The sequence below is a fragment of the Prinia subflava genome, chromosome 5 (assembly GCF_021018805.1).
Source record: "Prinia subflava isolate CZ2003 ecotype Zambia chromosome 5, Cam_Psub_1.2, whole genome shotgun sequence".
Classification (NCBI taxonomy): domain Eukaryota; kingdom Metazoa; phylum Chordata; class Aves; order Passeriformes; family Cisticolidae; genus Prinia; species Prinia subflava.
Genome location: NC_086251.1, coordinates 19,318,962 through 19,345,816, shown reverse-complemented (window position 1 = coordinate 19,345,816; position 26,855 = coordinate 19,318,962). Strand labels below are relative to the sequence as shown.

Here is a 26,855-nt window from a genome sequence, read left to right as displayed (position 1 = left end):
AGTTTCATGACCAGAAAATTGTTAACCTACAATGGTCTGAAGTGATGACAGCCTCAAAGATTTTTTTTACAACAGTATTACCAAGTTGTTTTTGTGCTAGAAGGCCATGCTTGGAAAAATAATTGATAAAGACTTTATGTAACACAATAAAGATTTTGTGCCTCTAATGAAAATTGTGATATGCTGAAAACAGCATTAATTTAACCCCAAACATGTAAATATCAGTTACTGGCTTTTTTTTTTTTTTTTTTTTTTTTTAATAATGCTATGTATTTTTGACAGGTATTGGGATGTCTGTTGAAATACATATGAATGTATAAACCAAAGTTAACTTGAAAGAATGCATTTGAGAGAAACTCCAATATATTACAAATTCAAAACATGCATGCTCTAAAAAAACCTCCAAAATGGTAAGCTTTCAGTTAGTTCCACAACCTGTGGCTGTATGTATTTTAACTGAAGAGAACCCTAACAATAATACAAAGCTTTGTTAAAACCAGCAGAGTACAATCTACATTCTTTTTTTCCCCAGTTTATATGTTAATCTGTTTAAAATACACAAGGCACTGAAGTGTTGGGTTTGGTTGTCTTTTGAGGTAACAAATGCTACAAAATGATACACATATAAAGCTGTAATTATTAGGCTGTTTGCAGAATACACGATTTAATATAAATATAAAAAGATTACGTGTGGGTTATATAAAAATTCTTGGTACTCTTTGTATATTCCTGTACATTTACAATAGCAGCAATTGCGATACAAGTAGGTGAGTAGGAAAGTGGTCTGGGTTAGAGCTGAGTTTGTGGTACCCCCCAAATTTCCCACAGCCAGTCCTCCCGCTTTTTATTGTACCTCCACAGGCTGATGAATTCCACGTGCAACTATTTCCAGGATCTCTGTACAAATCAAAGGGAACAGGGCTCCCCTTGCCAAAGGCAGCCACCCCAGGAGCGCTGTCAGCAGAGCGGCCTCATTCCTATTCACAGAAAGGGGCATCAGTGGGAGCACTCCCTTTCAGAGGCGCCAATGGCCTGAATTAGTGTGACCCTGGAGCTCTCAAGCTTGCTTTGCTCCTCTGACAAGCCCTTCTAAGCACATTCTCTGCGTGCATTTTGTCAATATAAACCGACCTGTTCAGGAATTGTCATTGGGATCTTCTATCCACCAGGATTCTGTGTTGGCTGGTGAGGACCTGGCCCTGACTCCAGAAGGGGGCTGCAACAAGGGCTGTGGTTCGTGCTGGAACAGCCAGGATGTGGCAGCTTGTCACAGGTGGTTGGGAGCACTGTCAGCATGTCAGGACATGGCATTTTGAAGGATTTGGTTGTAGAATACAGAAGACATATCAGACAGGTTTCCATCATTCCTATCAGCAGGCTTAACATCGATTTCAAATACATTTTTCTTTTTTGTTTTCCTTGCAGGGAGGATGATTGTACGTGAAAAAGCCCACAGCCTAGCTGGCCAACCTCAAAATAAACAAATGAAAGAAAATCACTCTTTAAAAAATCTAGAGTAAGTGTTCTCAGGAAGGAGAGGTAGAACACCTAACAGGATTGAAAATATTTATGCCTATTAAATATTTCTTTTAATGTGTAGTAAACACCTTAAGCTGTTTAGCTAAACTTACAAGTGCTGTAGAAAGGGAGTTTTGTATACAATGATGAACAGAACTGTTGCAGTTCCTAAGGGAACAGCAACAGAAACAGCAATCACCTGTGAGAGTTTAGGATTCTGCCTTCCATGAATCTGTTATAGACTAGGCAAATTTACAAGAAGGACTCTACTTATAATTCAAAATTGAGTCACAACACACAACCACCAAATGACCTAGCTGTGAACAGTTATCTTTGACTGTTGTCTAGCTTGTCTAAGGCTCTGTCCACACATGGACCTTTATAAAATGTCCTTCAGCACTGTAACAGCAAATACATTCTAATCCAGGGCTCTGTGCCAAGCAGTTGTGCATGTTATTAATTACTGGGAACATGCTTGCCTTCTGTTTTCATTTCCCAACATTAATGGATATCATTTGTGGTACAATTGTGAGCACAGCTACTCATTTGGACTAACTCAACATAAACCCCAACAAAATGACAGAAGAGATCTGCTTCCAAAAAAGCTTGAAGCCAAGAGGACACACAAGTTTTGTGATGTTTAACTGAGCACACTTGTGAAATAGCACAACGTGCTGGAGAGGCTCTGAGGAAGGGCAGCACACGAGCCCTCCCCAGCAAAGGGACCAGGCCCTGCAGGCCACGGAGGAGTGACATCAGCCCAGTGTGACCAGCTCTTACTTGAGTGCTCCTGCTTCCAAATCCCTTTTCACTGCTGTGCACAGAGCATCAGAAGATCAAAAGCCCCAGAATCCAAGCAGCACCAGTTGGCATAAAAATGGTGTGAACATCATGAGTCCTGGACCTTACACGTTCTAGATACCAGGTAGAAAATAGATACAGGGTAAACAAGCCTGGAGATTTCCAGAAAGCCCATCCCAGGTCTGAAAAACAGGTATTGAGGGAACAGACCATTTTGTTGTTACATTGAAAAGAAGCATAACTTCTAGGGAAGTGCCTGTAGCTTTGCAAACCAGAAATGAAGGCTTGTTACTGAAAATCAATTCTATTATTCCAAAAGAACTTTGTTTCTCACTCATTTCTGCCATCCTCTTTAGAATATGCTGATAATGGCATACACTCATTTTTAGACACAGAGCATTTTGTACTATAACACTATCCCGAAGAAATTATTATTTGTCATACATACAGATTTAGCTTAATCTTAGCCTAAGTGCTCTCTAGTGATCTGTCCAGATAGAAGAAATCTGAGTAAGAAATCTAAGTAAGGCAGCTGCTATAATGCTCATGAAGTTTCCTCAGACTCATCCAGAACAAATTCACTATGTCTACTGCAAATTTAAAGGTACAGTGGCTATAGACCAGTCTAGCTGAAGTCAAGCTATAATTTGCACAAACTGTTCCTTGAAATGAAAGAATCCTTGACTGTCAAAGATGATTACTTGTCCATTTGCCTTGCAGCCTCACACTGCTGCTACACCTGCCCTGCAGATGGGACAAATTCTCCAGGAGGGAAGCCCCAAGTGGCTGCTTTCATGCCAGCACTGCAGGACAGGTAAGCTGCTCTCTGCTGGGCCATCTGTCCTTTAGATCTATCACAGAATCAACCATATCATTTGCCCATTACTGACTGCTCTCCAGACACCATTCCTTGTTCCACCATGAGTTGTTTCAAGTGCTAATATGCAGTCACAATGGGCTTGGAAAATAGTGGTTGAAAACAATGATTCAAGTACTCACAAGCTCACACAGGTAGCTGAATCACATGTATCCCTCTGCAGGTTATTAGGATAGAACTCTTAAAATGTTTCAGTCAGCTTTCCCACAGAAAACGTCTGTGTTATTAGAACTATGTTCAAGTCTCACCAAAATGCAACTTTCCCACACACATTTCAATAATTCCCTGCAAGTCCTTCTCTCATCCTTATCCAGAAGAAAATAGCACCTATGTTCTGTGTTTTAGCCTGAAAGTTCACAGGATGAAAACCACTAAGAACACAGTGGGGATATTCTGGAAAAAAGTAGTTCCTGTTGCTCAGATTTTCTTCCTGGTCTTTTCTAACACCAGGAGTGCAGTAATCCTTTTAAAGTATATAGTCTACAGAAATCAAAAATAATATTTACTATTTAAATGTTAAGATGCTAAATTTGTATAAAACCTTTTTTTTGGAAAAGACTTTTAATGTCAGTAATATGGAGCAGTGTGGGGCTTTGATTTTCATCACCAAACTTCAAGTGCCTCAGAGAAGGCAACTCCTCAGCAAACATCAACAGCAAGGGGACATGAATGTTCAACTGAAATAAAAATGTACACTTAATTAACCCAATTCAGCAAGTACTTCTTTCCTTCTTATAACCAAAAGAATGCGACTCTTAAGATAGTTCCCAGCTCTCAGTAAAAACGCTAATTTTCTTGGACTCAATTCCAATGTCTGTAATAGGATACAAATCTTCGATGAAGTGGTTAGGATTCTTATGGTTATGGCTCCTTAAAAAGATCAGTGGTTTAATGAAAAAAAAATTAAGTAATTCTGCATCCAGTGTCATCAAAGGAATACAGGAAAATTAATGTGGTATATCTCTAAGCTAGAAGTGTGACATGAAACAACTATTGAATTCATTATAAACAGTGAATAGTTATCAAGCAGAAAATTACACATGATATGAAATTGGACTACCAACTGCTGTAATGCAGAACAACTCTTTTATACAATTCATGTGGCACATAAAATACCCTGTGGATGTATATTTCTAATTTAGTTAATTGAAACATGATCACATGAGAATTGCTTTCTTTCAAACCATCAGTTCAGGGATTGGCTAAGTCACTCCCAGAGTAACTAACTATGACCTTGCCTATCACAGCATAGTAAAAACTGCTAATGTTGATAGGGAATGAGGAGAGAACCCATTCTTAAACTCCATTTCTGTACTTCTCTCTATGAAAAATCATTTTCTTTGTGCTTAGTCTCTCAAGTAAAAACGTAGACATCAAGGCATTAAAAGTTACTGTAGAAGTTTTAGTAACACACCAGTGACAGCGCAAATTCTATCCGTGAACTATGCAGACAGCAGGAACCGATCTGGACTAATAAATCTGAAAACACAAAGTATATCAGAACACTATGGTTCCAGCCCTTCCACCACCACAACAAAGACCTCTCTCCTGGAGTTGCAGGGTTCCTCTGATGTGCTGTCAAATAACTTGCTAAAAAGACCCAAAGCCAAGTACAATTTTAGTTCAAACAAGAAAAAACTTCATTGTTGCCATCAATATTAAAGCTGTTGAAGGCCCAACACATCTGTTACTGAACAGCTGCAGAAACAGGTGCAAGTTTGCATATTCAGAACTTCCCTCAGATGCCCCAAGCAAGCACTCACATTATCATCAGTGCTGAATTTATAAAGTGGCATACAATACCCAATCCTTTTTGATACAAAGAGCAATTAAAGCAAAAAATTGTCCTCTGAATTTGAAAGGGACTGATTCTAGCTCCCCCATTCCCTAATGGGTTTTTTTGTAGGAAAGGGAGCAAGCATTTAGCTGATCTTGATGTTCTCATGTTACAGCAGTTTGTATAAGTTATTAATTTTTATATCAACATGAATAGAAGAAAAGTGTTTGTCTTTTCTCCCTCTTCTGTTCTTTTTTCCACTTATTTCTAAATCTGAATAATGTGGCAAATTTTTATGAGATATGACTAAACCGATTTTTGATTTGAGCTATGCAGATACCATTTTTTAACAAACATCAGTTAAAAGCCAAATAACTTTCCTCATTTGAATACATGTGACCATTTCGTTCCAGGCTGGAAAATGAATATTAAGACAAGAAGCAATTCTCTGATCAAGTCAACGTGGGTGAACACCTCAGAAACCTGGCACAGTGATTACAGGACTTTTGAGCAAAAGAAAACTAGCACTGTGTTTTAAGAAGCAGCTCACTGTTACAGCTTCTTCCCAGACAGTCACCAAAGCTTCACAAGGAAGGATGAAGGAGCTTGGTTGAATCACTATTAAAATGGTGAGTCTGACCAAATCTGCAGTTTGTTGGGCATTTCTCTTAGCTTAAATACCACTTTAAACTTGACTCTTGCCCTCACCCACAGGTCAGTACAACTGCTTCTGCTACCATTCACCCAGCCAGGTGGGGAACTGGTTGGGACTAAACCTTTAGGACTGATCTTATTTAGCCTGAATCAGTTACAGAACTGGCCATGTGCAGAGTGCCACTGACATGAGGTAGGACATGATGCCTGTGGGTTTAGTTAAGCTGGAAGGTTTGGCCAAGAGAAGTGTTCTTTCAGTTCAGTGCTAAGCAGACGGAGAGGGAGGTTTGAAATTCAGGTCTTGGCACTCAGGTTCTGCTGGGAAGCATTCAGCTCCCAGGAGCAAACAGGAGCATCTAAGGGTTGTGATCCTGCACGTTTCATTTTCTTCCAGTGAAGGTGAAGGGATGATACTGACAATTGTATTTAGATGGGTTTTTCTTCTCTAGGAATAAGCCTGCATCTTTCTTTAGATGACCCCACTTCCCACAAGCCATTTAGTTTTCTTGTCTCACATTAACAAAAAGAACTACATACACTTTTTGCATGTAAAAAGGTGACTTAAAAATGCAGAAAGTTTCAACATTCCCTCCCCAAATCCTTTGGAGACTGAGTCAGTTACATGACTTCAAAAAGGCAAATATGGCACAAAAGAATGGAAATTAAGTTAAAAAAATCAATTTTATAAATATTCTTCCTCTGTACAATTTTTCACAGCCCCATCCCTCCCACCCATTTTTATTCACATTTAGTTTTGTTTCATTCCCACCCAGATTTATTTTTAAATCATAAAATATATATTTTAAATCTGTTCATATTTTAAAATATTTACAGGAAGAGTTCCTTCTGTTGAGGTCATGAAGAGTCTGTACAAGGAGAGGGTGGAGGGGGGTAGAGGTGAAAATAGCTTCGTTCCGTGGCAGGAGATGGAGGGCAACTTTCTTCTGCCGACATGTACTGACTGCGAGGTGTGGGTGGAGGGGGATAAGGGTCTGAGTCTGAATTTAAATCTATATAGTATTTGTTGGCCTTCCATCGACTCGTCGTATAGTCACTGTCACAGACATCTGTGCTGCAGGGGGTTGTAGGTGGAGCTATCCCTCGTATAAGGTACGGCCTGCACAAGAACAAGAAAGAAAAAAAGCACATGTATTAGTTGCAATCTGGGGAGAAAAGAAAGAAAAAAGAAAGAGATTGGACAGCTCTGTGTGTTCAGTCAAGATCCCTGCTCATTAATACTACATGAGCCTTAATTCAGACTCTCAGAGAAATCCAGCAAAAACTACCTGAACTGTGTCAATTTTGAATGGCACAACTACCTCAGCCAGCAGCACACTGTTCCAGCCCTTAATCTACCAGAGGAGATGTCTATGACCATTTAGCCCAGTCACTAACAAATAGGTTGACTCATGAAATTGTTTTAAGATAAGCTTAAGGGAATGAGCAGAAAACACCAACCTCTATACAGGATGCTCAGGGACTGTTACATAGCAATGTAATGTACATCATTTGAATGGTCATTTATTACGAGAGGAAAAGATTTTTAAATGAAATCTGAACAAGATCCAAAACTAAAGGCAGATAAATAGAAGACTTAGCAAACCTTTTTATCTGAACTGTACCTGTAAGATCTTGTGTTTGAAGGAATGTTTGAGGAATAAAACATCTCTGCATTGTACAAGGAGCGATCGGTAGCTGGGGAAGGAGGTGGGTTCAAAATCTAGAAAAAACAGGACAAAGAAGTGTGAAATTTGGGGTTAATTATACAATATTGCTTAGTTTGAAAATAGTATTTATGCCTTCACCCTGTCATTCATCCTTATTCTAGTTTCCTCTCCTAGCTGCCTGGATGTGTTAATGCATTTTCAAAGATCACAGATGTTCATTACAAGACTTTACTTTGGACTTAGGTACTACTCAGGCCTTCAAAGTTCTCAGTACAGGGAATTTTCTTCCTTGACACATCTGTTATTATGCTGGAAGGCTGGAATAAAGCTGGAAATGAAGCCAGTTTGGCTGAATCTGAGTGCACTTCGCTAGACATAAGTAGTGATAGCATCCTCAGCAGATGCTAATGGGAAATATAGTATGTTCCAGTCCCAGACCCTAAACATGTCCCTAGTCAACAGTAGGGTCAGGAAGCCAAGTTCCTGTACTATAAGTAATAAACCCCATCCTTCCCTGAATGCTTCATGTTTACTCTTGTTCTGTAAACATATTTTGGCAGAATTCACAATGCAAAAAGCCCAGAGCTAAAAAATATTTACAGCCTGTCTGTGTGTGCATATAGACAGCATGCACACATATGGCTGAGCTATGAGTGCTTACACATGTCTACTGGTAGCCTTCACACAAGGAAGAAGTTTAGCAGACTTCAAAATTAATTAGGATTCTTTCACCAGCAGGAAGCTGAACCTCTGACACAGCCATTAGGACATTGACTTAAACACGAGAAGAGCATTTTATCTCTTCCAGTGTGGAAAATCACACCAGTGCTACTGATGTGTGCATCTTGTACACTGCCGGGCATTTGGCTACCTCATGGCCTGCCCCCTTGACCATCCTTCCTCTGCCTCTGCTCTTCTCCCACAAAAACACTCTGAAATCACTGGAGTGGAGATCATGGTTCGAGTCTTCACTGTGCAGTGCCCAGCAAAGTGATTCCTGCCCTCTGAGCTGAGCTCACTGTTACTAATACCAACAAGCCCTGCACCCAGATTCATGGGAAGGGAGACAAGCTTGAACACCCCCTCTGCCAGCTGTGGGGAGGGATGAGTAACTGCCCAGTTACTGAGCACCTTTCACAAACCTTCTTCCTTGGAGGAGCACTGCATGCTGCTTGTGGATTCACTTCTACTGACACCCTGAGCTGCATCAATACCACTTCATGTTGAGACTAAATACAGCAAACAGTGTCAGCCAGGATGCCTGCATCCAGGTTCTCAGGTATATAAACTGGCATAACTTCATTGGCACTGATTCTTTCCCAGTCTCTTTTCACTGGAGCACCTCTCACTACCACTAAGATGTGTTAAACAAACAAAAAAAGCCAAGAAAACTAAGATGCTCAGATCTGTCCTTTTGATAATTAACATAAAGCTGGGTAATTAGCTACCAGGCAGAACTCACCAAAACATTTGGATTAAGCAGTACCTTAATGTAACAACACCCTTGCAATAGCTTCCTTCTAAGAAGCCAGCATGCCTTTCATGAAGGAAATGCTGTTATCATCCCTGCAGGCTCTGGTGTGGAAAAAGAATTCCCAGCAACAGCCAGATTAATTTAGGCCAGAAGTCAAATGGAAGAGTTGATCTTTTGGCCCACACAGATTCCATAGAATCACACAGGCAGATCAGCTCTTGGGTTTCTTTTCTCTTTCAAGCTTTATTTAAGTAAGTGTTTTTTCTGTTCATCCTTTTTAGTGTGGTACTGACACATCAATCAGGTCTAGCATGAAATTGTTCAGCACATTACAGAGACACTGGTGATGCATGAGACAAGCTAAATCAGGAGGGCTGCTGAGTTCCAACATCTGCTTCTTAATGGCTTCACAGAGAAAGCACTGCAAGAATTAAGTACCCAATTGTACCTTACCAACAGGTAAGCTCACAAACCTCTCTTTTCCATTTTTTGTCCTTCTTAAAGGGAGAGAAAGTACCTTTGTAACTGCCCAAAATGCTATCCATCAAAATGCCCACACAGAGCATAACAGCTTACGTGTAAACACAAATGCACGTATACCCACACAGCATGTGGGCTCCTGATTCAATACTACACAAAAATCCCCTCCATAGCTGGCAGATCAACTCTGGCAGCTTGTTGTGTGTACCTAAAAGCCAATGGAGGCATTGCTCAGAAGTACAATGGAAAAACAAAAAAGTCATGACAAAATATGCTGGCAAACAGGAACCTTTGTATGTCTCAGAGATTCAGAGAGGACTCTTTCCATTCAGAATATACATCTTGAAATTTGTGAAACTGTGACATGGGGATGAGAATTCTGTCACTCCCAATGCTCTAAAGACAGAAATGGAGCTAAATTATAGCTAAAAAAGAAAAAAAGCAAGCAAAGTAACCTCTGCCTCACCCTGCTGTGCCAGTGTTTTCTCCCAGTGCATGCACTTGGTTTTCTGAATCAACAATCGACACTTTATCTAAACAGCAAGTCAGGCTTATTTCATACACATTTGCCTTCCAGTCTGTTTTGTTTTGCTTGCCTTATTATTCCATGTGTGCCTGCAATGTTAGGCAATGCAAAATGTCATTGGGATGGCCATCAGAGTCAACAAAGAACAAAGGAGATGGCATCTCCAAGGGAAGAACAGAAGTATCCAGGAACAAACTAACTGAGTATCACTCTGATAACAAAACATTTTGGACATCACAGAGCACTGTATAATCCTGATGGACTACAACAAAGCCCTTTTGTGAAGTTCAGCAGGTGTGAAAATGAGCCTGCACATCATAAACAGAACACCCAAGAGTTGTTAACATCTACCTAGCAAGCACAAAGTTGCACCTTTCTTCAGAAGCAGGGCATACCTGACTCTCCAGTGTATTTCCAAGACATACCTGTGGGTAGAAAGTGGCTTTAGTGCTGGATGAGCTGCTGGAAGATGCTCCAGTGACATGGTTTCTGTCATACAATGGGGCACCACTGCTTCCTCCCATGAGACTCATGGAGCTAATCATGGACTTTCCACAAGAGATGCCTGTATTTAAACAGAAGGGAAAACAAGTTTAGATAAAACCACAGTGTTATCTATCAATGCCAAATAAACCAAATCCCAGCTTTGCAAATCCATGCAACGAGAATGCTTGTCACACCTTGGGAAGAGTGCTTTATGTAAAAACTTCAGGACTACATGGAAGGACACTTTGAAAAGAAAACATTTCACCCACAGACTACCTCTTGTCTCACTGGAGCACTGAACTCCTCACAACCTACTACCACACTGCTGAGAAAGGAATTTTCAGAACAGCTGATCCAACTGTTCACCCAAATTAACTAAGAAATTTTCCAGTTAAACAAACCTACACATTTGCAAAAACCCCCATGATACAACGCCCAAACAAACCAAGCTTGAGACCTCCAAAGTTTCAATTTCCATCACAAGAAATTCAATCTCAAGTACATGAATAACTGCAAAACCCAAGTATTTTTATTGAAAATAATCACAGCTAAAACTGAGAATCAGCAGAGGCAAAAGGAAGGAAACCTGAGTTAGAGGAAAATGGAAGACAACATTCTCCAATCTGTTTTACGACAATATATTCTTAACTCAGACAATTAATTTTCTTCCTGTCAGACCATTCAGTGCTAATGTAAGAGTTAAGTCTGGGAAGTTTTTTTTTTTTTCAAATGCAAAAAATATTTATTACAAGCAGAGTAAATATTTGTAATCATCATTCATGACTATATATCCTTCTTGGAAATGCCATGGTATTAGAAACTTGTCTTTTCTTTAGAATTAACATAAATATATAAGATTTTCAGCTGCTGTAACTTGTCACAACAATATGGACTACCAAAAGCTAACAAATATGGACAAAAATCTGAATGACAGCTTGGTTTAGCACCTACAGAAGTACATATGAAAACTACTGATACTTGTTTTAATTAAAAAAGCTTTAGTGTGAAGTCCAATTTAAAACACCCCTGCAAACATTTCACCTGCAATTAATTCACCCTCTAATTTTATTTTGTACCACAAAAACCTCTTGATAACCATAGTAACATAATTTAAGCAGGAATAGCTGACCATAACCACTAAAGTGCAAGAAAAGCTAATAGATTTTCCGTATTTGATTCAAATGACAGATTCATCACCAAACCATCGAGCAGACCAACATCCAATTTCTGCTCTTTGAAAACTCCACATCCAGCAGCCTCAGTAATGTGTAAGACTGGAAATCCAGACGACGCAAAGGCACTGATCAGATGCCAGGTCCTTAGCACCCTTACCAGTGAAGGTGCCGTGTTGGGAGCTTCCCGGAGCGATAAAATTCAGCGGGACGTGCGGGGTGCCGCTGACGTACTCGTGTGGGAAAGGGCTGTTGGGGCCGGCGTAGCGCTGGCACACCACGCGCTGGCACACGAAGTACATCCCTCCCATGACAAAAAGGGACAGGATGATCCCAATGACGGGGCCGATGGCGCTGCTGTGCGGCTGCGACTCATCCGAGGCCGGCTTCGATTTTTCTGCAGAGAGAGGAGAAGATGAAGCATGGTCCTGAAACGTGGAGCAGTGAACATGCTGCTGTCCTGGAGCTCGTTCAGCAAATCAGTCAGCACACAGCCATTCACGCAGTGCCTTTAAAAGCATCTCACTCAGGCCTCTGCATCTCCAGATTGTCTGACTCAATACAGGGCTTCATACCTCCTCTTCCCCTCCATACAGCAGTATGAGCAAAGTACTCTTCTTTTTGTCTACCAATTTATCTTGTAATGGGATTACTTATCTTGATAGAACAACAGTCTAGAAAGTTTCCTTCCCTTCTCTGCCCTCTAAAGTCAGTGGGTCAAAGATAGAGGATACTTATAAATATTTAAGTCCTTAATCAGAGAGGACTGCTCTCTCAAAAGCCATTTAGGCTAGCAATAACATGAAAAATCAAGAAAATTTACCCGTAGGGAAGCTACCATATATACTAAGCAGTGGATATCTTCCTAGCTAATAGAGGTCTTGAAACAGAATACATTTTCTTCCTAAAATACAACTTGCTTTCAAAGAAACCCCACCTTACAAACTGGAAGGAAAACACAATCCAATATCTCAAATAGTTTCTACTCATTATTTTTCCCCCTATGTAGCCAAATGTTAAATAATAAAAAGTGCTGCAGTATTTGACATGAGCTACACCTCACATATCCCCATGATAATGGGTAACACATTCAAAATTCTTGCCAGATAAACCTAACACCTCTCTGTTTTTCACGTATGCGATGTTCTTCAGGGAAAGCAATTTTTTCAATGTGATCCACGTTTGTAATTTTATTCTTTAACATACACTAACAGATACATTCAAAATGTGAAAAAAATCAAAATAAACTTGTCCAAATTTTACATGCTCAGTTCTAACTACAGACCCTTCCCCCTTGATGAAGTTGTAAGAAGTGAAAGGGTTCATATAAGATTCAGGGCATCACTTCATAAAATTTTTCTCCAGTGGTTCTGGTTTCCACTTCAGCAGAAGGGAATGAAAAATAACTGAAATTTGAGAAGGAAGATAAAGGAAATATAAAGATCTAGCAATAAACTCTTAACAGCTCAGCATCAAGAATTTCTGTCTTAAAGTCTTTATGTTTTTTCACACTTATTAGTGCAAGACAACTTTCATGTCAACTAAGGTCTTAAGTTTTCAAATAGATTAGTTCAGCCATGATACCAGAAAAAAAGCAAAGCCAAAATTAAAACATGTTCCCAAATTAGTTATTTTAAAACACATTCTCATTTTCGTTAAACCTAGCTTCTTTTGAAAGCAAGGTCCTTATCTAGAAGGTAGCAATCATATTTATTCCCTATTTGAGTTCTTTTCCTCAGTCAAGTGGGAAGCAAGAGAATGCTCTGTTCCACAAAGAGGTCCAGAGGAGACAACCCTACGTCTACATAAAGACACTTTTAAATCAGTTAAGACCTAATTGCAGGACTGGACCCAAAGTGCAAACAGGAAACAGCTGCATTAACTTGGCAGCATGAAAGTTTGCCAAGTGCACAAAGAAACTGAGGGGGAAAAAAAAAAAGAGGAAGAAGTGGCCTTATACTATCCAGGAAACTGGAGCAACTGGATGAACGCTAAAGAGCTAAATGGAAGATGTGGGAGAAGCATGCTCAGTCTGGAATTTCCAACAGTTTCTGTCTCCATTCTTTTAGCCTTTTTTTCTATTCACAACTAGGGCTCCTTTCACTATTTTTACTCATGAATACACTTTTCCTTGCAGTACCCACCATAAAGATGGAAGGAAGGAAGAAACAAGGCTACCTTGGACCAAACCTGGTGAACCCTGCTCTCATTCCAGCCGTGGCACAGCTTTTGACAAATGGTGCTTCAAAACGTGACAAGACCTAAGATATTCAAAACTCCACAATCCACTATGGTTGGCCCTATAGGCAATGTAAGTGCAGCATTTCTCTACACAAACCCAGTGCAAGCTATTTGTTCCAAATGAACTACAGACAGACCAGCACATCTATTTGCTTTTATTCTAAACTGCTTTGTTCCAACTGTTTTGCTAAATCACTTTCGTGATTCTAAATACTCCCTCCATCTGCCCCATTGTCTGAATACTTCATGCTCTAGTCGCCCCAATGGTGCAAAACAACAGAAATTGTAAGAGCAAAAGTAAGTGAATCTTAGCATCCACTTTGGACTGCAAAGTAACAGACTTTGAGCTAACACAACAGCTGCCATCTGCATGTCTGTAACTTGCACATATCTACTACCATGAGAATTCAAAGTCACATTTTTCCCAGAAAAATCAACATCTCTCCATATATTCTTTTCACACCTGCACTGTAAGAGACCAGTTTGTGGTCTCTTGTGGACACTTGCCCATTACATCTTAGCTCCTCCACATAATTAGTCTCCAGTTTGGCCCTGTTACTGCAGTGGACAGGGCTGCACATTTTTAAAAGCCACTCCAGGCTTAGCAGCAGCTGTGCAAGTTCCAAGGTACTGAGCACAGTCAAATCAGGTTTCCCTAAGGACAGTTCTGAAGGCCCTTCAGAAGCATTCTTCCCTGAAAGGATATTGCTCTGCAAAGACCAGGGCTCTGCACAGGGGTGTAGAACATGCCCAAACTCAGCACCTGAATGTCAAGCAAAGACATCTCACCACACATGAGCTCGTCAGAGCCGTCGATGCAGTCCGGGAAGGAGTCACACTGCTGCTTCAGGAGGATGCACTGGCCGCTCGCACAGCGGAACTGGTTGGGCAGACAGATTGCTGCACAGAAAGAGAGGAAAAATCAAGTACTGACAGCACAGGGGCCTTTGAGCCTCTTGAGAAAACTGAAAGAAGTTCCATATTATGATCAGGTAGGCACCACAACACTGCTGTGGGTAAACTGCAAGCCTGTGTATCTCTGGTTCCTCCTCCTTGTTGTTACACATCTTTCTCAGTGGAACTAAAATTAAATTCTGGTCCCAGTAACTCCCAATCCTTTGTCAAATCAGTCCTGCAGGGGCAAAACTAAGATCAAATCAGCATGAATCTCTTAACAGTATCTAACAAACTGCAGCTGATCACCTGACATGTTAACAAAATGTAGTAATGTGGCATATTATAAAACCTTATGTACTCCATACCTATTTTATGTATACATAATAGATATATTATGTGTAATATATCCTTGCTAAGTAACTGCTAAATTTCTTATCTATATTCAGGAATTTCTGTCTCAAAAAAAAGGATTTGTATCTATAGATTTCAAGAACAGTTAGAATCCCAAAGGGATGCTTGTGTTAGAACCATGAGTTCAGGAAAACTGATCTTACTATCACAATCCACTTCATCAGATTTATCCTGACAGTCGATTTCTCCATTACAGCGCAAGTGTGCATCAATGCACTGTCCCTTCTCACACTGGAACTGGGATGCAGAGCATATGGGGCAGCTGTCCTCATCACTCTGGTCATCACACTCAGGAAACCCATCACAGCGCCACGCCATTGGGATACAGTCAATCTCTCCAGTTGCACACGTAAACTGGTCTGGGGAACACGTTGGAGGTTCTGAGAAATAGAAAACAGATCAGATTTGTACACTCAATCTTATCCCTTTCAACAGAGTAAAAGTACAACAGAGTTTGTCAAGAAAAGCACACTTATTCCTTCCCTGGAATTCTTCTGTGAACACATTAAGATTCCAGCATAGAGGAAAATATGATTTTGCATACGGAACGAAATTTTACCGACTTTGTAACAAAAACTGGATGCATGCTGATAGAAGTTTGCTTTAGCAGTCAAGCACTGAACTGAGGGCAGGAGCTACAAATACTTAGTCTACAAATACTTGCTTTGTCTCTAACAGCCATTTTTGGAAGACATTGTCATATACATAAATTCAAAAGAATACTCACAAACCAGATTCTAAACAATTCTAATCCCTACAATTAGCCTGGATCAATTCTTCATTAAAAAACCTGACAGATCGCGTTAATTGGCAATGAATACATCTAAAACATATAACTTCTACAGTTTCTGTTTCATCATTTTTCCAGTGATTTTTTCCACAAAAAAAATTTATGGGTCAGTTATGAATTGAAAAATACAAATGGAGGAAAAAGAATCCATACAGGACTGGTAAACATTAAGCTAAGTTCTCTTGCTGGAAAGTCTCCGGGCTGCAGGTCAGTGAGGGTCCAGAGAGCAGTCTAAGGAGCACTGCAGACCTGCCCTAATCTTACGTTCTCTCACTACAGAGATAGATCACTTTAACTTGTGCACAGCCATTTTTATGTTTGTTGGACCTAAAAAAGCTGGGACTTCCTTCAAATTTGACTTTTCATGGACCCCCAAGATTCTGGTATCACTCTTTTTACATCCATACTGCTGTTCAAGTTGCAGTGAGGCACTGACGCCATTAAGCAGCAGCTACAACACCACATAGAGATGCAACAGGATGCTCCTATAAGGCATCCATAGTTGCCTTCTCCAGAATGCCAGCTGACAAACACAGTCCAGATCAAGAATCTACTGCAAAAATGCTCCAAACCTTTACATACAAGTTAGCACAAAGTTTTCTAGCACTGTTATCAATGAAAAAAACAGAAAATGGACAAATCTACTCATTTGTTATCAGTTGCAATTAGTTACAGTCAAAACGTGGCGGCCACGTCAAAACACCCCTGCAGCAATCACGTAACACTTCCACTGAGCTGAAAAGTTGCTGGGTCAAACTCTGTGACACAATTAAATCATTTAGCAGAGGCATCCACTCCTCCCCACAGCTGCTGCTGCCCAATAATGCTCTGAGCAGATGCTTCTCCACCTGGATTAAGAGAGAACCACATCATCCCTTCCTATAACAACAGTTTGATCAAGCTAGAGGCGTGCTCTGGCACTGGATGGTAACACTCCTCTGGAAGCCCAGTGAGCTTTTCTTAAGATTCAGGCTCAGGAATGGACTTCACAAAGAACCCAACAGAAGGAAAGTTCCTTAGCTCTATGAGTAGTTTTTCTCCTGAGGGTGGTGTTAAAAACTCTAGAATTACATGCAAACAGTTAAAATGCTGCTGTGCTTTCTTCATTAGGGAGAAAAAGTTCAATGAAACAAAAGCATAAACAAGAGCTTGAAAAACAAAACGTGAATAAAAATGTGAGGATTACAAATGTAGCCAGTGACTTGGCAGCTGTAGGTAAGATAAAGATGCCAGACACACACATTAAGGTAATTCTTGGATTAAATTTTGATACATGTGTGCTGTTTGGATAATTCAACAGACAGATCACTACTTCTGCATTTAAAGGCACATTTAATGTTGCACTATGGTTGCACTTGGCAAGCACAAGCTTGCGTTAAAAAACTTGACAAAAGCATTCATAAGGTTGTCCAGAACATGGACAAATGTTCTCCAGCCAACCAAGCTATTTTTAAACACTGGCTAGTGGCTGTTACTAGGACAAGATGGGTTAAAAAGTTGTTGTAAGCTTAGTGAAAGATTAGAATAAAAAAATAAGACACTGAAATGGAGGCCGTTGAATTTTTAGATTTATAGCTGACGATCCAAAGGAGTGGAATATGAGACTCTCACTGTCCATGTTGTGCAACAACACTACAGCAAGAAGTATAATTAGCTTGATCAACCCTGCCCTCCCCATGTAACCACCACTACTCTAAAGCCACATAACGTGTTGTGGTCATGGGAAAGAAAACAGTTTGTCATGGAAATGACTGTCCCATGGGAGTTCAGAGTTCAGCCAGAAAATGAAATCCACAGCAAAATAAATACATGAAGAGAAGGCAAGAGGACCAACAGAGCATAATGCCTCCCAAAAAGAAACAATGTTTTGTTTTGAATCTCCTCTGCAAGTGTAATGTTAACAGTTTTCAAAAATACTAGCATGGTAAAAGGGAAGGCTAAAGGAAAAGTCTACCATGTGGAAAGAGGAGAACTACCTTAACTAAAAAGAATCACAATGGAGCCTGCATTTGATAAGTAGCCAGTACAGTGTTTCATGCTACAAGGCCAAAATAATTTCAAAGCCTGGAGTCTCATACTGTGGGAATCATAGGCACCATCTCTGCTGCTAGGTCATCATAGGTTGATGCAACATCATCTTATAAATACACTTGTTTTAAAGCACAAACCTGTCACATCATACAATTATAAAAATCTCAGTAGAAGATGCAAGTATTTTAAGGTCAAAGAAAAATTTTCTGCTCAGAACGAGAATTCACACGTGCCCGAAGTCTCAAGCAGAAAACAGCTGGTAAACTACCAAAGACTAATTTAACACATTGCAGCACAATATGTACAGAAAAATCGTGTGTAAATCCACATTTTGGACTGGAATGCAACCTCAGCTGCCACGTTTTTGATACAAAATGATTAGCAGTGCTTTTAAGCATAACTCACCTCCACATGTTAAGAGATTCTGCAGAAGCACAAGGTGCTCAGGGCATGAACACCTTGGAGTTCCATCCCCTTTGGCAATGCAGATGTGTGAGCACCCCCCATTGTCACGGGAGCATGGATGCACAGCTGGTGAAACACAGAAAAAGAATATTATGTAAAAGAATGATAACTATTCCTCAATAGAACAAAATCAAAAACTATTCAGAAACCACTTCTGTCTGAGTAACCAAGATTTCACAACAAATTATTAGGAAGATACATGCAGGATTTTTCAGTTCAATGCTTGAAAGCTGATTTATTACTTTGTAAGGACTAGATTTCTCCCAGTCACAGTAATAGAGCAACCTGATGAAGTCAAAGATGTCCCAGCCCACTGCAGGGGGTTGGAACTGGATGACCTTCAAAAGGTCTCTTCCAACCCAAACCACTCAATGGTTCTATCATATGGAGACCTTTAAAGAACTTCTAAAAAGAACTGGGGAGCTGAAGTGAACTGAAAAGGCAGATTTGAGAAGGCTGCATTTACATCTTACCTAGATACCCCACCTGCATTTCTACGGTAGGCATCAAGAAATAACATGTTACTGCAGAATGCCAACCTGCAAAACCCTAAGATTTCTCCTTTAAAGAGCTCTTAATATTTAGTGCCTAAACTTCCCTGTTCCTCACAAAACTGCAACATAGGCACAAATATTTTTGGATCTTTGTTTAAAGACAGGAAGCTACGCATTTGTGTTCCCAATCAGTTACCCAGAAGCACTGAGAGGTCCTGAAAGAACAATTTTTAGTGAACATTAGGTGGATATGATACAGGTACAGAGATGGGAGGTCACTTCTGATGACCCCAGCCCAACAGAGTCAGAAGAGACTCAGTCTCTTGCCTGCTTATTCAGGCTGAGCATCTGCTGCAGCAGCCTGTGGGGCCACAGCCTGTGTTATTTGTGATGCTGCTGAACAGTGCATTCTTTCCTGCTCTCAGGAACAAGAAATTGTATAGATACCATAATTTCTCTGCAAAAGTTGTTTTCCAACTGGCCAGGCTTCTCAGCAACCTGCTTTCTACCTTTAACAAATTTATTAGTTTAATACAGTGTTTGAGGCATGAGTTGGTCACAGAAGTGCATGCATATATACCTGCCTGTGCATATGTATATTTATTCCACTGTTGTAATAGAAATCACCTATGCAGAAATTTTTCAGCTGCAAAAGATCATTCTTTTTCCCCGTCTTAAATAAACACATGGAGTGAAAGCAAATCTCTTTTTTAACACTGTTGAGAATTAAAGAAAAAAAAATCTTTTTGCTTCAGTCAGTATTACCTTTGAAATACACCAATATATGTGAAATGTGTGAAGTGGCACAGAAGAATAAAAGCTGGGTATTGTGAAAGAAAAAAAGAACCTCTGGGTCATGATTACCCCATAGAACCTACTACAGTTTAAATGCTTATGTTACCTGATTTGTAACAGCTTACCCACATACACAAGTTCAAAAATACTTCCAGCCATCACAGACACTAATGTACGTGTTTGTTGTGAAGTTGAATCACTTCTTCTGAAAATTAAAGCATTATACACAAATGTACCCTCCCTATATAAGACAACTCATCACAGGCAACAATGAGACCTCTGTTTCCCACATTTTGTTTGTGATTTTGTATTCTCTTTTACAATCATGTCATGTGAGCTTGTACAAGGCAGGTAACTCAGTGCCACAATATCACATGTTCCAGCTGTGCAGCAATAGTCCCCTCGACAAGAAGGAGAATTTGTTTCTCCTCCTCTCCTGCAATCCTGACTGGTCAAGTTGATCTCGTTCCATGACTTATCTGAAGCCCACAGGCAACATGATTACAATATTCAGCTGGATGAGGATTTTGAGATGCAATGGACAAGACATCAGATACTGAAACTCACAGAATTCTTCCATATCAAGCTCTTCCACAGCATGAATGCCTGTTAGGTGAGCAATGCGGCCTTGAATTCTGGTCCTTTTGTACCCATTCACTTTCTCCACTCTCTCAATCATCTGCTGCTGCCGATCAATCCAATACAGGTGATTTCCCAGCACAGTGAGTCCCATGGGCTGAAGAATGTTGGAGTCCTCCAGGGTCACGCGGTTGGCACCTGACACCAACAGAGACAAAGACTAGTTTTACACCAGTGGACTTCACAGTTATTCCTCAAAAAAACGTCACAAACCAACATCCGAGCTAAACCCAAACCACACCAAACCTTGGAGAGAGTGAGCTACAAGGTCACTGACTTCATGTCTCTGCAGAGCAAGGCTCTGCTTGTTCAGTCTCATCTCAGGTACATCCTGCAGGCCAGCAGACACACCATGAAACCCAGCTCACCCCCGCAGAGCCCGGCTGCTCAGCCAGCCGTGCTCAGCCTCACACTGACATCTCTGCTCTGTGCAACTGCGAGCGCTCCCGAAGCTGACACAGGCTCAGCTCTCAGGCAAAACGTTTCACAGTGCACTCACACACGGAGCAGTACATTTTTTCTGAAATCTATAAGCAAGAGTGTAATACAACCAAATTAGTTTCACTGCTGTTACTCAAATAAAATATTCATCATGCAAAGCGAGAGGCAAGCACTAAACCTTGTCACAGACTGTGTGACAACCACAAAGATATGATCAAAAAGGAAAAGCTCTTAAAAAAACCCAACTATTTTTATTTAGTAACCCACCAGAAAACCCAAACTTAAGTGACTCAATATGCTCCTAAACAGGAACACTGTCAAATGTTCAGACTCTGCTTTATAAAAATGTGTAAAAGATCTGCTTTAAACCAATGAGTAAAAAAGAGGTCAAGTAAAAATACATTTATTATCAGTTTTCACTTTAATTACTTGCTGTCTTCTACTGCATACTGCCCTACACTTAGAGTCATTTAATTATTGCTTTTATTATTCTTTTCTAGGGTGAAAATATTCCAAATTATTCTATTAATTCACTGAAACCATTCTGATTCTGTGTATGCCTATATAACTGGATATAGTTGATTTTAAAAATGAAAATTTGAAACAAAATCATAACTTGGTGGTACTTCTGCTATCATAATTAATTTTGGAACTATGACCTTATGTCTGCTTATATATAAAAAATTCAAGTTTTTAGTATCTATGCAAAATGATATTATAGAATCCACATAATAAAAATGCTATGAGAACTGGATTCAACTAATTTGCTGCTATCATTTAATAATAAATTATCCAGAGCTCTGCCAAGCATGAGAATGTAACATTAGCAGGTTCTATTAGTTTTGCACACAGACCTGTTGGAACAAGGCCAGAGAAGGACCAGGAACTTGATCAGAGGGCTGGAGCACCTCTCATATGAGAACAGGCTGAGAGAGCTGGGGTTGCTCAGGCTGGAGAAGAGAAGGCTCTGGGGAGACCTTCAAGAGCCTTTCATAATACTTAAAGGGAGCTTATAAACAAGAGGGAGAGCAACTTTTTATATGGGCAGATAGGACAAGAGGGAATGGTCTTAAACTAAAGGAGTTTAAAACCAACTTCTGGTCTAATTCCAACTGCAAAATTTCAGAACCTTGTAAAGAAAATTGTTAGATGGGTTTATAGTTCTTTCATCCCTCTCTGAAAGTTACACACTAGACATCTGAAGCTATTCCCTGATTTAGCAGGATGCTGTTTTAATCAGGGTACAGTGCAAACTTCAGGAACCTCCATAACCATGTCACCTCTACAAGTCTGCAATGGAATAAGGGTGTCTAGACCAGTTTAATTGGCATGAAGGATGCTATACACAATTTTGGTCCCATTTATTCAACAGCCTGAGTTTACAGTAAGAACCTTTCCCTAACATATGCCCATTTTAAAGTATTTTGCTCAGAAAATACTATTTAGAGGAAGTAATTCAAATCAACATCACTTTGGCTCTCAAATTTCTTCTGAAGTTGTGACGCAAGAATGAAAAGCATTTTAAAATAAAAAAATGCTGCTAAATCATTAAAAATCAACATCTCAGTGAATTAAATTATAGTGAGCTCAACTGGATCAAATATAACCACAGTTTTCTGGCTACAGATACATCTCTCTTTCTAGTTCATAAACATTGTTTTCTTTTAATCCTGTAGCTTTCCCCTGCATTTATATTATTTGTAAGCTTTGATTCTTTGGCTGTGACTGGATATAATTTCTATATAATTTTACCTGCTGCCTCTTCCATCTCTTTTGGATACCACTCCAGCATAACTGCATAACACAAAACCTTTACCATCTTGTCATTTTACTTTTACTGAATTACTAAACTGTAAGCTTCAGAGAAAGAAAAATTGAAAAGTATGCAAACTTTTCAAACCACCAAGAAAAAAAAGGGGCACAGAAGAGGTGATTTAGGGGTTCCATCACTAACAACTCTTTCAGAATATATCAAAACTCAAATGGCTGTCTTGGAGGGTGTCAGTCATTACAGTCATGTCTATTCGAATTACATCAAAGACAGGAGCCCACCAGCAACTGCTGTCTGTGACTGCCTACACAGAACTGGCAACGGTGGAGATGAAGGTCACCAGGGTCAGCATCAAAGAGAGAATGATGTGCTGTACATGCTAACACTGCTGCAAACATTTAACTTCATACCACATACCTGACAGGTCACAGCTCTCGATGCGCTTCAGATCTGCATCCACCCAGAAAAGCTTCCCGAGTTTGTTGTCAACCACCAGCGCTACGGGTCGGATCAAGCCAGTTGTGAAAAGCACTTCTCTCTCCGTGCCATCCAGGGCTGCACGCTCGATCTTGGGAGCTCTCTCCTGCATGTTGGTGAAGTACATGTACCTGAGAACACAGACAGCATCGCTGAACTGGGAGCTCCAGGGACAGCAACGCCCCTCTACGCACAGCATCTTGTAACCCACGCTGTAAGTGGGGATGGTTTCACAGGCACGGCTGGGTGACTGCTCCCACGTGCAAAGACCCAGAACCAAACATCTGCTAACTGACACACGCAGCCTGAAATGAATAGGATTTATCTCCAGGTCATCAAGTGCCTCAGCACTGCTCACCAGCAGCACTGTTCCTGCACGGAGTCGGGGGTTGTAAGAGACTTGCACAGACCTTGTCCAACTGTCCCTGGGTAAAGCTGTCCCCACTTACAAATCGAAGTCCAGAAGTCTTTTCTGACAAATAAACATTAACCACCACCACCTCTTCTCCTTCTACGTTACCTTTCCTTCTCAGCAAGTAAAATTTCCTACCAAACTTGAGAAAAGATTACAGAAGAACAACTGAAGATGGCACATTCTTGACATCTTGTTCCATGAACTCTTTCCATCTCTCTAAGCCAGGTCGGTTGCAAACAAAAGCAGTTTCTGACCTCCTCATGCATAGAGAAAAAAGGGTTTGTGCACCCCCTAGATGAACTGAGACCTCTTTAAAGGAAAAGTCCACTACTTTTTCAGTGGTAACATGGGCAAACTCTCCAACAGCATGGGCTGCATTGCTGCACAGCCTTTCCTTATGGCACAAGGAGGGGAGCAGCAGTCAGACAAGCAGCCAAGGGAGAGGTGGAGGAAGGAATTCTGTAACCATGGCAGAAGTTGTTGATCACTCACTCAACTCTCCCAGATAGTCTCAGTGTTTAACATAGTGTTTTCCTCATTTTTCCTCCTTTAATTTATAAATGGATTTAGTGTTAAACCACTTGAAAACCTGACTAGAACGGTTGAGACTTTCAGAGATCAACAAACCCAAACTCCCATTTTAATGGAGAAAGCAGATAAGCTTTTATAAATACAAACTATATCCAAGTGACTTAGTCCCAATAAGATTAGAATCTTTTCTCTAATCCCCCCTCTCCCCACAACAGCTTTTGAACTGTGCAGAGTACACTGGTATAGAACACTAGTCCTATACACGCTCCAGACAGAGGCTCTGATTACTGCTGTATCCACACAGTTGTGAAGTATTGTCATTGAACATTTGTCATGCACATGGTAAGCCATTTAGCAGTAAACTGGGATTTAAGAATCTAACTCACTAAAGAGAACAGTAAAGGACCATATTTAACATCTAAGAGGGGCCATATTTGACATCAACCTAGCTAACAGAAGCAGAGTGTCTGTTGAAACTAACCAAACCAAAACTGCTTCACAGCAAAACAATGTATTTTCCTCCTGTGGGGAATCACTCTAGTGCATCCTACCTGCTTCAATTTATTTCAGATGTTTTAGAGATGCACATTACAGCAGAAAGAACTTAAACATACAGGGTTTAAGTGTTTAAGCTTTATACTATTACATTTACAGGAACAGTTGCATCAAATTAGAGGCTCCTTTCTTTACCCCTGGAAACATTTGTTTTATGATGACTGAACATTTTTGATCCAGATTCTGAGGTGATACAGACTCTCTTGTTTTTCCTGTTAGGTGGCAGGGCTGTGCATCCACACAGAGAAAAGGACAAGGTGGTTTTGCTGTCACCACCGGGGTTAGTGCCTCACACACGGCTGAGAGAACAGGAGGAGAAAGCTGGATACCTTCAGAACCCAGAACTGGATAAGCAGTCACCTATACCCTGATATTTAAAACTTCTCCTTGTAAAAACAGACAGATGCAGCACAAGATTCCCCCACACAGCACTGGCCCACATCCCTAGAGAGCTCTGCAGAGGTGCAGGAAGGGAGCTCACCCTCGCTCTGCGTTCACCACGATGGCCCTGGGCCGGTCGTGGTCCCCTCGCAGCACCATCCCGATGGATTCCCCGTTCAGCCGGTGCACATTGATGGAGTTTGTGGCCTCACAGGTCCAGTACAAGGTATGGCTGTAGATATCAATGCTCAGGTCGTGTGGCTGCTTCTCCGGGTTCTGGCTTTGGTTTGGGGTACTCATGACAGTGAAGGGCTGCAAGACAACACACGGGCAACGATTTCCAACAATTATTCTGATGACTGGCTGAAGAACACTGATTGCACAGAAAGCATGGTTTACCCACCTGACGGTTTAGAAGCCCCTAAAAACACAATTCTAAAAACATTCAGTAATTCTCATACACAAACAGAATATCCATGAGTAAGTGCTGACAAGAGCAGTTGACAGTGATGATTCCTTGGTGTGGCAGATAGAAGAGGAAGGTCAAGTATAAAGTAAAAGCACACAAAAAGACTGACACAAAACTATATACAAAATGTACACTTGCCTGGGTGCCATCATCTTTGGCTCTTTTTATAATATTCTGGCGTCCATCCACCCAGTAGATCAATTTATCTAAGGGATCATAATCAATAGCCTTGACGTTTCTCAGACCATGCATAGGGAGGATGATATCTGGGCTTTGCTGATCATCAGGTATCATCCTGCTGATGGCAGATTTCTGGCTAAAGAGCAGGAAACTGGCCGGGGCTGAAACAAGCCAAAACAGAATGCATGAGAAATCACAATTCCCAAAAATATATCCCCAGAAGAAAGAAATTTTTTAGAACAAAGTCACACAGAGACATTAATATTCACAATGAAAATTAAATAACTCATAACTGGAGATTTTTGCTATAAAGTTGAAATGTTTCTTTCTATAGTTATAGAAGGAGATCAGATTAAATCCGCAAGACCTGCTTTTCAAAAACTTACCCTTTCATTCAGTTAAAATTGCCTTATATGCTACTATGCACCCATTTCTTATTCATGTGTCATTTTTCCTGGAAAATTAAGTTCCTGTTGGGCAACCAGTCAACTGGCAGGTTCATAATATCACATGCAGGGAGATAACAAATTTATATGTATTTCAAGTGCATCTGCAACTTGGGCAGACTACTTAGGAGTTAAGACTACTTTACTGACTGTTATTCTAGCTGACTTTTTCAAGCATGTAAGAGAAAAAGACTTTTTTTTTGGTAATTTCTTTTCCACCCACCTACATACACACTTAGGTAAGGAGTGGGAAAGCTTCACTCACACAGCTGAATCACCTAGAAAGCACTTCTGGTAAAACAAGAAAGACCAGACTTGACAGCGCTGTCATTTCTAGGACTTGAAATACAAATCTTCCTGCCTAGTACATGTCACAAAAATGGATATAAAATTCCATACCCTGTCCTCATACTCAAAGATCAGTTTAAAAGCCAGAAGCTTTGAAACACACTTAGGACCCCATTCCTTTTGCACCTGGAAGCCACAAGCACTGAAGAAAACAGTAGTAAATAAAAAGGCTTACAACTACAGTTCCTGCTGTTGGGATCCAAGGTGTAATGAGCAGCACAGCCACACCTAAATCCATTTGGGATGGCAAGGCACAAGTGACCACAGTGGCCATTATTCTGCACACAATCATTCAAGCCGTCCTGACGAGAAGAATGGAAGACCAATATATCCATCACAAAATCCAGATGGCCCTGAATAAGCGTCCTGTTCTTCCCACTGGTCTTGTCTGCTCTTTCTATGCTGTGGAGATTCCAGTCTGTCCAGTAGATGTAGTCACTGTACTGGGTTAATCCAAATGGATGAGGTAGATCATCTGCTATGATTTCTCGTTCTTGTCCTGCAAAAACAAGGATAACCAACTGAAGGACAATTCCTGTGGCATAACATGAAGAGTTTGACTGGCATGCAGAAAAATATTTTCCTTCTTTTTAAAATAAAACTTAATTTTCCAAACCAGCATCATGGGATTCTTTATTAACTAGTA

The 26,855-nt window shown here is 40.4% G+C and overlaps 1 protein-coding gene across 2 annotated transcripts in view; it reads right to left on the bottom strand.

The window, feature by feature from the left end:
• Positions 1–515: 515 nt before the first annotated feature.
• The window catches only part of LRP5 (LDL receptor related protein 5), a 145,413-nt gene continuing 119,073 nt past the window's right edge, over positions 516–26,855 (bottom strand). For both annotated transcript variants that reach the window (XM_063398289.1, XM_063398290.1), the window contains exons 12-23: positions 26,385–26,708; positions 25,374–25,576; positions 24,867–25,078; positions 22,825–23,015; positions 20,124–20,333; positions 18,208–18,333; positions 15,125–15,361; positions 14,463–14,573; positions 11,593–11,829; positions 10,200–10,339; positions 7,250–7,347; positions 516–6,744 (exon numbers count right to left, since the gene is read on the bottom strand). In XM_063398289.1, coding sequence (XP_063254359.1) covers positions 6,483–6,744; positions 7,250–7,347; positions 10,200–10,339; positions 11,593–11,829; positions 14,463–14,573; positions 15,125–15,361; positions 18,208–18,333; positions 20,124–20,333; positions 22,825–23,015; positions 24,867–25,078; positions 25,374–25,576; positions 26,385–26,708 — 2,351 coding nt within the window. In that variant the 3' untranslated portion in view covers positions 516–6,482. The remainder of the gene's footprint in view (positions 6,745–7,249; positions 7,348–10,199; positions 10,340–11,592; positions 11,830–14,462; positions 14,574–15,124; positions 15,362–18,207; positions 18,334–20,123; positions 20,334–22,824; positions 23,016–24,866; positions 25,079–25,373; positions 25,577–26,384; positions 26,709–26,855) is intronic.